We start from the raw sequence: 14,238 nt of genomic DNA on the forward strand, positions 1-14,238 counted from the left end.
CATCATGTGAAGTTAAATATGTTTGGTGTTTGTAGGACTGTTTAAGCTGAATTAGATAAGGGAAGCCAATTACACAGCTTTTCAGTTGTAGAAACACTATGTGAGTAAATTGTATGATTTTAGTGTGATTTGATTATGCATCTGAGCTGTTGAATGATACATGATGTTTGAATTATGGGTTTTAGGTATGATGATGTTTATTTTGAAATATTGATTGATTTTGTATTGTTAATCTTGAAACAAGAACAAACCTAAAATTCCATAATTCAATCCTAAAAACATACTAAGGCACAACCATTAGTTTCCCTTACCTTGATTGAGAGCAAAACTACGAGGGACGGAGTCCTAACAGAAGGAGCACCATAGCTCTATAAGCAAATTAGAGGACTGAAAAATATGAACATAATATAAAAAATGAGGTTCTAGGAAAGCCCCTAAAACTGAAACAACACAATAGAACTGAAAAAGGAGAAAAACAGAAGTTTGGAGTTCGACTTACATAGAGAAAGAGTGTTTGGTTACCTCAAAGGAGTATTCTGCAAGGCCACTATCTCAACTGTTGTTTCAGAGGAAGAAGAGAGTGAGTGAGCTGTTTTGGAGAAAAAAAGAGAGAGAAAAGCTGAGTGAGAAAACTAGATAGCTTTTTTGGAAAGTGAGAGAAGAAGAGAGTTGGCCTTAGGCCTTCTAACTTGAACTGGACGCAAAACATGAAATAAAAGTGGGATTCACAATTTTGACGGAAGAGCACAAGTAATTTACATAATATTTGTATTTGAATTAGATATGACAATAAAACTTTCATTTTAAATATGTAACCAATGGTGGATTTTAATTACAAGTTTTTGAGGGGCCAAAATAATATAATTATTTGACCATTAAATTGTTGGATCATTAGTATAATGTTTTAAAAATTGGTTCTTCTAACTGAATAATTTAATCTTTAGTATAATGTTGTGAAAAATATAATCTATCTTGTTTCCATCTTCACGAATAGTTTTACTTTTATCACTTTTGAATAATGAATCTATTCTTTTATTATTCATCAATATACCTATTTTTTAAAATAATATTAAAATAATTTATCATACCTTACTAAAAAAATTGAGAAGCACAAATACTAAAGAAAAAATATAGTATAGTTAAGTCGGAGATTATAAAAAAACACATAATACATTATTTTTTCTTCTATATTCATAAAAATGAATATTTAGGCTCATAAGATAAATAAAATAATGTTAACTATTAATTTAATATTTCATTATCAAGTAAGATAAAAGATAATTACTTTTCTTTTCTTCAGAAAAGAAATAAGACAAATGAGAAATGAGAGAAAAAATAATTACCTTTCTTCTTTAAAACAAATATGACAGTGAAAAATGAGTACATTTTTTGTAAACTTAACAAGACAATAAGAAAGGACAAAAAAAATATCTTAATAAATATTTGGTTTAATTATTATTTTGTTTATTGTTTTAGTTCAAAAATGTTAAGTTGGTCCTCCAATTTTGTTGTTTAGTTTAATTTGGTTCTGAATTTTGAAAAATTGATGCAATTTGGTTATTTTCATTAAATTTCTTGAAACGGATTGATGTTTCTTCATTAAAATTAAAGTTGTAAATAAAGATAGTTTGTTTTGTTGGTGTAATTAACATAATCTCACTATCCAATCTTAATGAAAGTTGTTCATTCCCTTGAATACATTTAAGGAAAATGATCAAATTGCATCAATTTTTCAAAAATTAAGAATCAAATTGAGACTAGAAAAAATTTAATGACTAACTTAACATTTTTAATGAAAATAGTGACCAAAAAATTAATTAAACCTAAATTTTTTTATTCTTCATATATTTAATTTTATGTTATTATCTATTAACATTAATTAGTTGTATTTTATAAAAAAATAAAAATACAAACAATTTAATTTTCATCTATTTATAAAATATATTATCTATAATTTAAAAAAATTTAAAAAAATTCAAAAATTTCAAAATGTATATAATTTAAGAAAAATTTCAAAAATCTTGGGGACCACGGCCCTCCTATGCTCCGCCGTTGTATGTTGTATGTAACGTATTTACATAATTATGACTTGAACTTTTGATCAATTCTATATTTGAGTTATATAACTTCATGTCAGTTAATTTACTTGTTCATGGAAGTATCAAATTTTCTTATATTAACTGGCATGAGACCCGTGCATAGTCGTCTTTTTTGGTTTTTAAAATTTTTTGGTTTGGAAAATATATTTTAATATTATTATCAATGAATTAATAATTTAAAATTAAAAGATTTTAAAGTTTTAATTGCCCACTTAAATATATTAAACGATAAGATCCAAACATATTTTCTATTGTTGAGTATGCCACTTTTTTTTTATTTAATATACTTTTCACAACCTTTACCTATCACAAAAACTTGTTAAAAATATTTAAGGAAATATGTTGCTAATCAGAAAATTGGTGTTTTTTTTTTATAATTACTCAAAAAATTTATAAGGCTGAATAGTTATTTTATTTCAAACGATAGACAAATTTTTTGTGACAACCTTAAAAGTCATAGTAATGACGTAAACGAGAGATTCCATTGTGCGTGTTTTCTCTCCCTATTAGTCTCTCTCTGCACATGAGCCCGCAGACGCGGTTTAGTACTTACATTAGAGGAGAGTTCTTTCTTTCTCTCTCTTTCTGCTTCAATTTCATTTAATCTTCTCATCAAATTCTCAATTCTGATTTCGAGTTTTCAGTCCCTTGAACATGGATATGAAAAGCAGAGGAATTTCACTCTTTTTGCTTCTTTCTTCCATTTTCTCAACCTCCTTCTCAGACACCGATCAGATTCTCAACTCCAAGAAGCCAACACCCTCAACCTCTGCTCATTCCCTTGCTTCCTCTTTCGCTTTTCAGATTAAAGGAAATGTTTATCCAATTGGGTATGTTCTGTTATCTTACTCTTTAGTAATTACATTATGCATCCTCTGACTTGTTCAACAAACTTCTTCTAAAAGGCATACACCAACTCTCTCATTCTTTCTTATTCTCCAATATTTTCAAGGTTTTCTTTTCTGGGTGTGGATTTGTTTTGTAAAGTTTTCAACTTTTAGTTGTTTCGTCGCTTTTCTTTGAATGCTCCGTCCAACCAATTGACTCTGACCAGTCCTTCTAATTTCTTAGGAAGTTTCAGAACCATCTGTGTTTATATCGAATTAATCCTATTTTCATCGAGTGATCTTACACAAAGGAGTAGCTTGACAGACCCCTTTGTGTAATTTTTTTCTTCTGATAATTGTTTTTAGCAATGACAAAAAGTAAAGAAAAAAGATGATTCTTGGTTTTGTAAAAGTGGATGAATGAATTCTTTGTATGCAGGTATTACACGGTGAACCTTGCCATTGGCAATCCCCCTAAGCTTTATGATCTTGACATTGACACAGGAAGTGATCTCACTTGGCTTCAGTGTGATGCACCGTGTAAAGGGTGCACTGTAGTAAGTTTCACTTGAGTTTAGAACGTTCTCGACTACTTTTATGCTAATTACTAATCAAACATGTTGTAATGAAGGATAATATTAATTTCCTTAATTGGTGATTTTTCAGCCCCAGAATCGACTTTACAAACCTCGCGGCAACGTTGTGAAATGTGTGGATCCTTTGTGTACTGGAGTCCAGTCAGCACCTCCTTGTGGTGTAGCAAATGAGCAATGTGACTATGAGGTTGATTATGCAGACCATGGATCATCTCTGGGTGTGTTAGTCCGAGATTATATTCCAGTTAAATTTACTAATGGATCTTTAGCACGCCCTATTCTGGGCTTCGGGTGAGTGTTTTCTCTCAATCTGTTCCCCCATTGCTGGCTAACTCATTTCAAATTGTTCATTCATAATGCTGAAATATTTGTAAGGCTGGATTATTTTTGTATGGATTAAGTATGTTTTTAGTCCCTGAAATTACATATGAAATTGGAATTTATTTCTCTCTTAAAATTTGGTATATTTTGGTTCTCAAATTTCAAAATTGAATGTATATAGTTCTTTTAATCTCATGACGTTAATCGTCTTGGGTATGTTAAACAATGTTTCAAACTGACATTTGAGTTGAAACATGTCAAAACGGAACAAACAACTCAAAGGGCATCTTAAAACACATTTGACATGTTAAAAAAATTTAATGCGGTTGGATTAAAAGGATTATATTCATTCACTTTTTAAGTTTGGGAACTCGAATGTATCAAAATTTGAGACAGAATGAGTCCAACTTTGTGTCTAAGTTTAGAGACTAAAAACATTTAACCTTTTTTTTATTCAAATATTTGTCTTGAGTCTCTTAGAAACCAATGTTTTCTGTGTTTTATGCTAGGTGTGGATATGATCAAACGCATCCTGGTCATAATCCCCCACCTTCCACAGCAGGTGTTCTTGGCCTTGGAAAAGGCAAAACAAGCATTGTATCACAGCTTCATTCTCTTGGCCTAATTCGTAATGTAGTAGGCCACTGCTTAAGTGGGAGAGGAGGAGGCTTTTTATTCTTTGGAGATCAATTCATTCCCCAATCTGGAGTTGTTTGGACACCCATATTGCAGAGTTCATCAGTGTAAGTGTTAAACCACATTTATCTGTTTCCATGTGAGATACTACTACTAGTACTACCAGTCATTTGAACTTACACACAGTTTTTTGTTTCAGACAACAACACTATAAAACAGGTCCAGCAGACCTGCTTTTCAATGGAAAACCTACTTCTGTGAAAGGTCTAGAACTTATCTTCGATAGTGGGAGCTCCTACACATACTTCAATTCCATAGCTCATAAAGCTCTTGTTGATCTGGTGAGATATGGAACCAGAGGAGCATTATTGTATTGTTTGGTGTATCATGCTAAATTAATAATCATCACATGTCATTCAGTTAGTAATCCTTGCTCTGTGATTCAGATAACTAATGATATAAAGGGGAAGCCTTTGACTAGAGCAACTGCAGATTCATCTCTCCCAATTTGTTGGAAGGGTCCAAAGGCTTTCAAATCGTTACATGATGTCACTACAAATTTTAAGCCACTGCTACTCAGCTTCACAAAATCAAAGAATTCGGTGCTGCAAGTACCACCAGAAGCTTATCTGATTGTCACTGTGAGCACCTTTTAAGACTATTCTGACTTGCTTTTCTCTTTCTCAGGAACGAAAGAAATCATGTCTCTAACATGCTACTCTTTTCTAGAAACATGGCAATGTCTGCTTGGGGATTCTAGACGGCACTGAAATAGGACTGGGAAATATCAACATAATTGGAGGTTAGCATATGAAATAGCATAAAAATGTGAAGTATAAGAAGAAATATGTTATTTTTGTTTCTGTTTTTAGTTTGATTGTAATACATTTCCTCTTGCTCTTAACAGATATATCTTTACAAGATAAGATTGTGATTTATGATAACGAGAAACAGCAGATTGGATGGGCCTCTGCCAAGTGTGATGGACCTTCCAAATCGTAAATCAGTGTATTGTGATTTTTTTTCTTTAGCTGTGAGACTGTCAACAGGACTTTCTCATTAGGAAATATTAGCAAACAGGTGCCCTGCAACTTATGATGTCATAGATTGTGAATGAGTTGTTAGGCAAGGAATGGTAGAAGGCAAAATGTTGGGATAGCATATATAATCCCATACATATGTTTATAAAATTATGATATAATACGAATCTGTTATCTTTCGTTAATTAAGTTTAAAAATACTGACAAAATACTAATAATTAATATTTGACGATAAAAAAAAAGAATTTAGTCATTACATCGATTTTATTGTACTTGAAATCTTAAAATTGTCATTTTCTCAGAATTTTAAAATTGACAAATAAATTGTTCTATGCGTTATCAACTATAATTTCATTATACAGGAGAAAAATAATTATGATTTTTCTTTTCATTTCGCATGAGTTTATTTATGAATTGTATAATCACTAATCTTTTAACACCATTTCGTAAATTTCTAGAAAATAGTATTTTAAAAGTAACAGTGGTTTAAAAATAGTTAGATTTAATTATGTTAATATTAAAATATTTTAGTATAAATAAAATTGTTATAAAAGAATTTTATTATTTTAAAATAAATCATCTCTTATAAATCACTATCTAGAGTTGTCTAACTTAAATCATTTTTCTAGAGTTTTCTAATTTATTATCCCTAAGAGTTTTGTCTCTCTAGTCATATGATTGAAGAACCAAAACTGTAGGATTTATCATCTTGACAAGCTCTTCCATTTGGACCGATCAATTTTTCTGTTTGCGTAAGTTAATTTTCCACCCTCTTTTTGGTCTATTTTTGTTTTCGGTTGCATGTGAGCTCTCTTTTGCTTGCATGCGTATTTTTAATCATTAATATGAGTTTATGTTTATCATTGATCATAACAATGCGTTTTGATCGTTCTTGTGATGTTTCTATGTGTGGATAGAACATTTTGTGGAGTTAGAAATATTTATAGAGCTTAGAACTGTTTAAGCAAGATAACATTTAAGGGAAACTAATTGCACCTTTTTTTAAATCATAGAAATGTGGATTGAGAACGTTGTATGATGATCTTGTGATTTGCATGTGCACTTAAGTTGTTGTATGATATCTATGATGTGTGAATCTAGAGTTTTAGGTCTATTTATGGTTAGTTTGAATCATTAATTGATTTGGTATTGTATTTGAAATTGATTAGTATTCATATTGTGTTGAATTTTGAGTTTGGAATGTTTTTGGTAATTAGAATGATTACTAGACCACTTAGACATTGGCCATATTTTTATAGTTGCTGATCGAAAATGTACTCCCTGAGCAAATACAAAGTTAGAGAACTTATTGATTTTATAGTTGCTGAGCAAGAATATCCTCGCTGAGCGAATTTTGGAAGAATTTACCTTTATGAATTTCAGTGATTTATTTGTTGAGTAAGTCATTTGGTCGTTGAGCGAGTGGTCATGTGGTAAATATGGATTATTACCTATTACATGATTGATGTATGAGATGTAATATAAGATTGTTTATATGAGATTGAGTTGAGATTGATTAATGTTAATCCAAGGAGGATTAGTAGTGGTATTATTAGTGTATGCCTTGATATGGGAGAAGAACTGGTAGGAGGTATCCTGAACTCTAATAACCATTCACACTCATATAGAGTATAATGAGTTATGTGATGTAAGTAGCATGAGATCCTAGCCTTTGGACTTATTCTTTTGTCATAGGCTTGAAAGGATTAACCCTATGTGGTTGAGCAATGACCTCTTGTGTCTTGTACTCTGCAGAGTCTAGAAACCATCACAGGTGTACATCTCTTTGTGTACCCTATATCAAAGGCATGTATCTGAATAATTGAGTCATAGTTTTATGTCTTTATATGAAATGAGATGATAGATTATGTATGATTTATGTAATTTTATTATGAAATGATTAAATCATTCATTACATTAGTTTACCCTTATTCTATGCTTTTGTTTTGTATTGTTTGTTTTTCGTTTGTGATGAAACTTATTCAATGGAATCATATGTAGTTGTAGTTCCAGAGGCACCTTGAAAGATGAGAAACCATCTATTAGGTTGATGAAAAGTTTCAGTGAAAACTGTTGTAAGTGGGTAATATGTATTTAGAGCTAGAATTTGATTTTAATTAATTTGTATAAATATTATATTTTAATAATCTTATCAGTTATACGACTATATTAATATACTTTATATATGGATTATCTGTTTTGAACATAAAATAAAATATATATTTTTATTAGTTATTAAGCCGTTAAAATTAGAATGTTAGACATATAGACTAAAAACAATATTTTTTAAATTATAGATATCAGAAGATAATATTTAATTTATGAAAGCTAAGGAAAGTTAAGCCAAATTTAATAAATTAAAATCACGACTTCTATAGATATTTATTCACGAAGAACACGAGTAAGTTTTAATCCAATAAAAAAAACGACTAAATAATTTTTTTTCGGTCTCCGTGATGTGCTTTGGTTATAAATAGTTGAAACCTGTTATGTGTAATTACTGACTAAGGATTGACTACCAATTAATGGTAATAACCTTTGAAAAGTAGTCTCTTATTTGAGTTTTACAAAGTTGAAAACGAAAGAGAATTTATAAATTTGTCAATATATGGTCACATTTGAACTTCATTCCCATTTTCATATTTTCTTCACAAGGTTGACTTTTTTTTAGCGTTTACCTCCTAATTTAAACAAAATATACACGTATTAATGTTATTATATCATAAAGATGTTTTTTCTAAAGTAAATTTTGTTACCGTATTAATGTTATTATATCATAAAGATGTTTTTTCTAAAGTAAATTTTGTTAGCATAATTATCCATATTGTCTATTCTTATTTTATAGAAACATGGGTATAATGTAACCAGTTGTAATAGACATAACTTATATGCTCTGATACTTCAATTTAGTTGTTATAATAGTTAACATTTAAGATGCTCTCATACTTTAGGTTGAATTAAAGTATTTACATTCGATAAATATCTGAATTCATTATTATAAAATATTTTACTGATATTTATTAATAAAATATTTAATCTATAAAATATATATATATATATATAATAATAATTTATAATTTTTTATGTTAACAACTTTAATATAAGATTTTAATTAATCTCATATACCAAGAAGCATGTATTTATTATATTTTTAAAATTATTATATAATTTTTAATATATATAGCATGTATCTATTTTATTATTTTCAAAATAATCATATCTGATATATCGAATATTATGTGACATATATTATTTTCTGCGTTTTTTAATTGTATGGAAGTTTTAGTATCATCTTTTCTGCGTTTTTTTTTTTAAAATATGTATGTATTTTAATATGAAACAATTATACAGCGGTTAAGTAACGAGTATTGTTTATATGTGGGTTCAATTCCTTGGAAACTTTTAATGACTAAATTTTGAAATACTAAGGTTTGAATCCATAAAATTTTGAAATACTTAAGTTTGTACTAAAACGATGTTAAATAAGTTGTGTATTTAAAAAAAAAAAAAAGTGAATTACTTCAGGTCTACTAAGAATATGCTCAATATATATTTCAACTTCTTGATGAGCCTCTCTCTAGCTAGCTAACTCTATTGCATATCCACACTCAATAGTTCAAATTCTTATCCAAGCTTTCTTTTCTCGGCTTCCACTAAAGTTTAACATCCACGACATATTTGAAGTCTCTTAGTATATCCAATGCTTCAAAACAAGATCAACTCCTCTAACCACGTTTTTCCCCACCCAGGTAATGCAACCTTTTATTCTTTACAAACTTCCCCTGTATGATGAAAAAGTAAATAGAAATTCATTTCAAACCCTACAATTTAAATCAACAATTAATTAAATAAAGCAAAACAATCATAACCCTAAACTACACTGTTAACCCTAAATGCAAGGACTAAACAATGCAACAATACAAACAAATACAAACTAACCTGACTTGTAAAGCAAACACACGTAATTTCCCTTTCTGTAATTTCGCGACCTTCAATGAAAATCCTTGCTTTTGTATCCTTCAACTTTGATTCAAAGCACAATTTTCCCTTCTTCGTTCAACAATCCTTCAATGTTCTTATTTTTCTTCAATTCAATTTCAATTTCAACACATATTTTCAAACATTGGATTTCCAATAAAAATTATAGAACTAAAAATTCAATTATTTAGACTCTAAACTTCTCTTCTATTCTTCAATTAACACATGTAACTAAAACTAGATATGTGTCTAATAACATAAGGGTGACGTGACATAGTGTTTGCCACGTAAAAAAAATTAACAGGTATTGAGGATTAAATACTTACATTTCTCAGGTATGGAAACCTAAGACAATCAAACTTTTGAAAACTTTTGAAGAAGAGACTAAAACAAAAAACATATAGTTAACCATTATATTAATTTTTCCATCAATTTAGATAGAAATTTTTCCCTAAATAACAAAAAAAAAAATACCCTATTCATTATCACCCAAAGTTTTCCCAATCAATATTTAAAAAGTATTCAAACAACCTATTAATAAAAATAACAAATAACAAAGTGTCATTAATAAAAAAAAATGCAATAAAAGAATAATCACAACAAATATAAATAGAAGTAATATAATTGACATTCACAGAAAAATAATATTAACAACATTAATTAAAAAAAAAATTGACAAATATCAAGCAATAAATAATAGTAGTTTATAATAATAATTAAAATAATCTCAACAATATAAATATAAATATAAATATAACTTATTAAAAATAAAAGAAATCATCCAAATTTTCATTCTCTAAAAAAATAACTATAATTTATATTGGTTAAAAAATTAACATTAATTAAAATTAACATGAATTAAAATTACATGCTAACTTTAGTCTACATTAGTAATAAAAACTTAGTTATTTTCAGATGGAAAATAAATCTAATCAACTGTAATATGAAAGAAGTACAATCAATTATAATATAGAAGAAACCTTTGCAAATATTTAACAATAAACAATTTTAAGATTATCTCACACAAACTTCAATCAAGTTAACAATATCTCAATCTCAATCATGTTCACCATAAGCTAACTAGAATTGAACTACAAAGAAAATACAATATATATATATATATATATATATATATTTAAAAATATAAATATTTTCAAATTATTATTACATTTTAGGTAAATTTTAAAACTATATAATTTCAAACATCCAATTTATTATCGTCAATTTAAAATTTCAATCTCTTTTATTATTTCTTATCCAATCAACATATTTCATAAAAAAGTATTTAAAATATTTTTATAAAAATTACTTGTTTTCATTCACAACTTGTTTGAAAATTTGTAAGAAAATGGCAATTCTAAGATTTTAAATTAAAAACTTCCAAAGTAGTGTTGTATCTTAAATGTATTTATATATAAAAATACATTACATTTTAATTTCACAAATAAATTTATGTATGACAAGTTTTAGTTACATTGGATTGTATTAGATTCTAAAAATTCAATTCATTCAAATTAATAGTATTTTATATTATTTGTTCAATAATTTTGTTTTTCAGACCATTTTTTACAATATATATTAGAGTTTACCACTTTTTGAATACCCTAAGACATTATTTTGTGTGCATTCATTCTCCTCTCTGGATGCCATGCAGAGCAAACAGAAATAAACATCTGCATAAGTTGAAAAAAGCTCTATCAACAGTATCAACTAAAAAAATCACATTAGACTGATTTATGACTTGGAAAGTCTATCAAAATATGCAGAGACCCATCCAATCAGATGTTGTTTCTCGTTGTCACAAATCACTATCTAACCTTATAAAGAGATATCTGTTAAGAGCAAAAGAAAATGCAATACAATAAACTAAAATAAAAAATAAAAAACAAGATTTCCTTATATTTAATATTTTATTTGAATTTAATATTTCTCACCTCCAATTATGTTAATATTTCCAATCCTATTTCAAAGCAATCTAGAATCCCCAAGTAGACATTACCATGTTTCTGGAAAAGGGTAGCATGTCAGATAGTAGACACAAATCCCTGTATTCCTTTCATTAAAGAGAAGGAGAGATGTAGATCATAGACTCATATCATAGCCATGAAAGGTGCTCACAGTGACAATTATATAAGCCTCTGGTCGTGTATTTGCAGCAACGAATTCTTTGAATTTGTGATGCTGAGTACCGGTGGCTTATATTGCCAGTAACATCATGTCGAGATTTGAAAGGCTTTGGACCCTTCCAACAAATTGGGAGATGGATCTACAGTTGCCTAATCAACGGCTTCCCCTTTATATCGTTAGTTGTCTGAATCACAGACCAAGTGTGGCTAATAACCCAAATTATGTTGCAACTACAGAGCATAACCATAACATATATGGTTGTAGTATAATAGAACCTCAAGGTAGTACTAACATAACCAATATTTTTCAAGCTATATGCCACCATCTTTGTTTCAACTATTTGCATGATACATTACACCTCATTCTTGGCTGTTATGCAGAACTGTGTGCTTTTTCTATAACAATGTCGACGAAATGTAGTGTAGGAAGACTAGCCACATTAATGAACAAATCAACAGGTAGATAACATACTTCCTTCTTGAGGTTTGGGAAAATGACACTCAACCTCATGTTCGAGCCAATAATATTGGAACCAGCTCCATTTTTCAGCCAATAAACAAATTTCAAATCCACGTGAAACAGTGACCAAGATAATTTGATGCAATGGAAGCATACCTGATCTGTAGCTCTAGCCGTGATCAACTCCTCAACAAGCAATTTTGGCTCCCAAGTAGAATCTTGTTGCAGTATCGTATTAGCTTCCATCTGGTTTAGAAGAACTTCGTAAGTCAACATTACTCGACAAGTACAATAAGAGGCAGTTATCTAGCAAGAACTAGAAACAATATACCAGTTAGCCTACCTAAGCAATAACATACTTAATTTTCTTGCAGTAGAAGGTTAACAGCTGCTTTTGAACAGCAGTTATGCTGATCATCAACTGTGCGACCCACATATCAGAGTACCGTTCTTTTGTTGCCTAACTTCACTCCAACATAGGTCCCTCAAATAATCACCACACCTCCAAAATTTCTTACAGTAACTGACACACATTCAAGACATAAGCCGTGCCAATCTGATTCTCGACCGAAGCTTCCGCGCTTCATTAGTAAACCCAATACTGCGGAGGCCATCAAGAACCGCCCGCTGAGTGGCCCTCAACACCTGGTATCCACCTTTCAAACACGAAACCAGTACCTTCGAGGCACAAAGGAACCTCCCCGCCCGGCAAAGATTGTGCACCAATATAGTATAAGTAAACGAATCCTTCACCTCCATCACCTCAAACAACTTCACAGCATGATCGATATGCCCAGCCTTCCCCAAGCCATCAAGCATACAATTAAACGCAACCAAGTTATATCCAAACCCCAATGTATTCATATAATTCAAGTGCTTCTGAGCACCATCAAAATCACCAGCCTTACACAATCCATCAACAATAATAGTATGCGTGTACTGATCACACTCCAACCCCTCCTCCTCAATCTCATCCAACAATTTCAATGCATCCTCCAACCTCCCCTGCCTGCAATAAAGGTTAATCAAAGTGTTATATGACACGAGATCTGGCCGAATGCCGGTACTCACCATGATATCAATTATCTCCTCCGCCTCGCGCATCCGGCCAGTCTTAATCATCGCCGCAATCACCGTGCAGTATGCGAATCCGTCAAACGTGAACCCTAAATTCCTCATCTCCGACAAAATCTCTAACCCCTGCTCGAAGTAACCGCACCGGAAGCAGCACTTCATGACGGTGGTGTAGGTAATCGCGTTCGGTTCGTAACCGGATTCCCCAAACTCCTTGAGCACCGTCCGCGCGTCCTTCAACCGCTTGGCCTTGCAGAGCCCGTTGATAAGCGCGTTGTAGGTCAAAACCTGAGGCACGAAACCGTGCCTCTGTAAGTTCCTGAATAGGCTCAAGGCGTGGGAGACGTAACCGTTCTTGCAGAGACCGTTAATCATGACGTTGTAAGTGGTGGCGTGAACCTCGCCGCGGAGAACGGATTCTTTGAAAACGCGATTTGCCTCGTAGGGCTTCCCGAGCTTGAAGAGACAGTGCATTAGGATGTTGTGGCTCCACGCGTCGGGGGTTACGCCACGCGCCAGCATTTCTTCGAAAAGGTCGAGGGACTGGGAGAGCATACACTTTCTGACGGCGCCGGAGATTAACGAATTGTACGAAACGACGTCGGGGTCAATCCCTGCTTCGCGCATTCGCGCAAGGACGGAGTAAGCGACATCGATTGAGGCGAAACGACAGTAGGCATCAATTAGGGTGTTGTATGTGACCGCGTCGGGGAGCACGCCGATTCTTATGCCGTCGGTTATTACGGATTCGGCTTTGGATATTTGCTTCGCTTTGCACAGCGAGGATATGCTTATGTTGAGAAGCTTGGTTGATAGTTTCGACCTCGGTGGAGACCGAAACGGCATCGTTTTGGTATCTCCTGGCCGGAAGTGAGAATGGTTTCGTTTGAGAAGACGAGAGAGAGATTGGGAGTGGTGAGTGTGGGTGCGTTGGTTAGAAAGAGCCGGAAGCATGGCTCGGAACGGAGAAGTACAAGGCGAGAAGAAGAAGAAGATGCAGAGGGAACTTGGGGGAATTTTGGACGCCTGAATTGGGCCCGATAAAGGATTTTTCAAATTGCCAAACACACCTCCTTAATAA

At 31.5% G+C, this 14,238-nt stretch overlaps 2 protein-coding genes and 1 long non-coding RNA gene across 4 annotated transcripts; 1 reads left to right on the top strand and 2 right to left on the bottom strand.

Moving 5' to 3' along the window:
* Positions 1-2,589: 2,589 nt before the first annotated feature.
* LOC114196333 (aspartic proteinase Asp1-like) lies at positions 2,590-5,704 on the top strand. The gene is made up of 8 exons (XM_028086944.1): positions 2,590-2,929; positions 3,366-3,483; positions 3,593-3,813; positions 4,353-4,586; positions 4,679-4,820; positions 4,926-5,120; positions 5,209-5,281; positions 5,387-5,704. The coding sequence occupies exons 1-8, from the start codon at positions 2,754-2,756 to the stop codon at positions 5,479-5,481; spliced, it is 1,254 nt and encodes a 417-aa protein (XP_027942745.1). The 5' UTR covers positions 2,590-2,753; the 3' UTR covers positions 5,482-5,704.
* A 3,343-nt stretch (positions 5,705-9,047) lies between these two features.
* LOC114164500 lies at positions 9,048-10,163 on the bottom strand. The gene is made up of 2 exons (XR_003599554.1): positions 9,459-10,163; positions 9,048-9,301 (listed from the first exon to the last, which is right to left on the bottom strand). It is a non-coding gene; the product is annotated as an uncharacterized LOC114164500 (long non-coding RNA).
* A 794-nt stretch (positions 10,164-10,957) lies between these two features.
* Positions 10,958-14,191, bottom strand: LOC114195981 (putative pentatricopeptide repeat-containing protein At4g17915). Of its 2 annotated transcripts, none has more exons than XM_028086441.1 (2): positions 12,443-14,191; positions 10,958-12,329 (listed from the first exon to the last, which is right to left on the bottom strand). In XM_028086441.1, the coding sequence occupies exon 1, from the start codon at positions 14,109-14,111 to the stop codon at positions 12,618-12,620; it is 1,494 nt and encodes a 497-aa protein (XP_027942242.1). In that variant the 5' UTR covers positions 14,112-14,191; the 3' UTR covers positions 10,958-12,329; positions 12,443-12,617. The 2 variants fall into 2 exon arrangements, with proteins under 2 accessions (XP_027942242.1, XP_027942241.1); XM_028086440.1 differs by having other exon boundaries at positions 12,427-14,191.
* Between the last annotated feature and the right edge of the window lie 47 nt (positions 14,192-14,238).

The sequence above is a fragment of the Vigna unguiculata genome, chromosome 9 (genome assembly GCF_004118075.2).
Source record: "Vigna unguiculata cultivar IT97K-499-35 chromosome 9, ASM411807v1, whole genome shotgun sequence".
Lineage (NCBI taxonomy): Eukaryota > Viridiplantae > Streptophyta > Magnoliopsida > Fabales > Fabaceae > Vigna > Vigna unguiculata.

Bases quoted from the DNA above. Each gene is read 5' to 3' on its own strand.
- LOC114196333 (XM_028086944.1), top strand. From the start codon at position 2,754: ATGGATATGAAAAGCAGAGGAATTTCACTCTTTTTGCTTCTTTCTTCC. The intron at 3,484-3,592 runs GTAAGTTTCACT...GTGATTTTTCAG, and splicing joins CGTGTAAAGGGTGCACTGTA to CCCCAGAATCGACTTTACAA. The intron at 5,282-5,386 runs GTTAGCATATGA...TGCTCTTAACAG, and splicing joins AAATATCAACATAATTGGAG to ATATATCTTTACAAGATAAG.
- LOC114195981 (XM_028086441.1), bottom strand. From the start codon at position 14,111: ATGCTTCCGGCTCTTTCTAACCAACGCACCCACACTCACCACTCCCAA.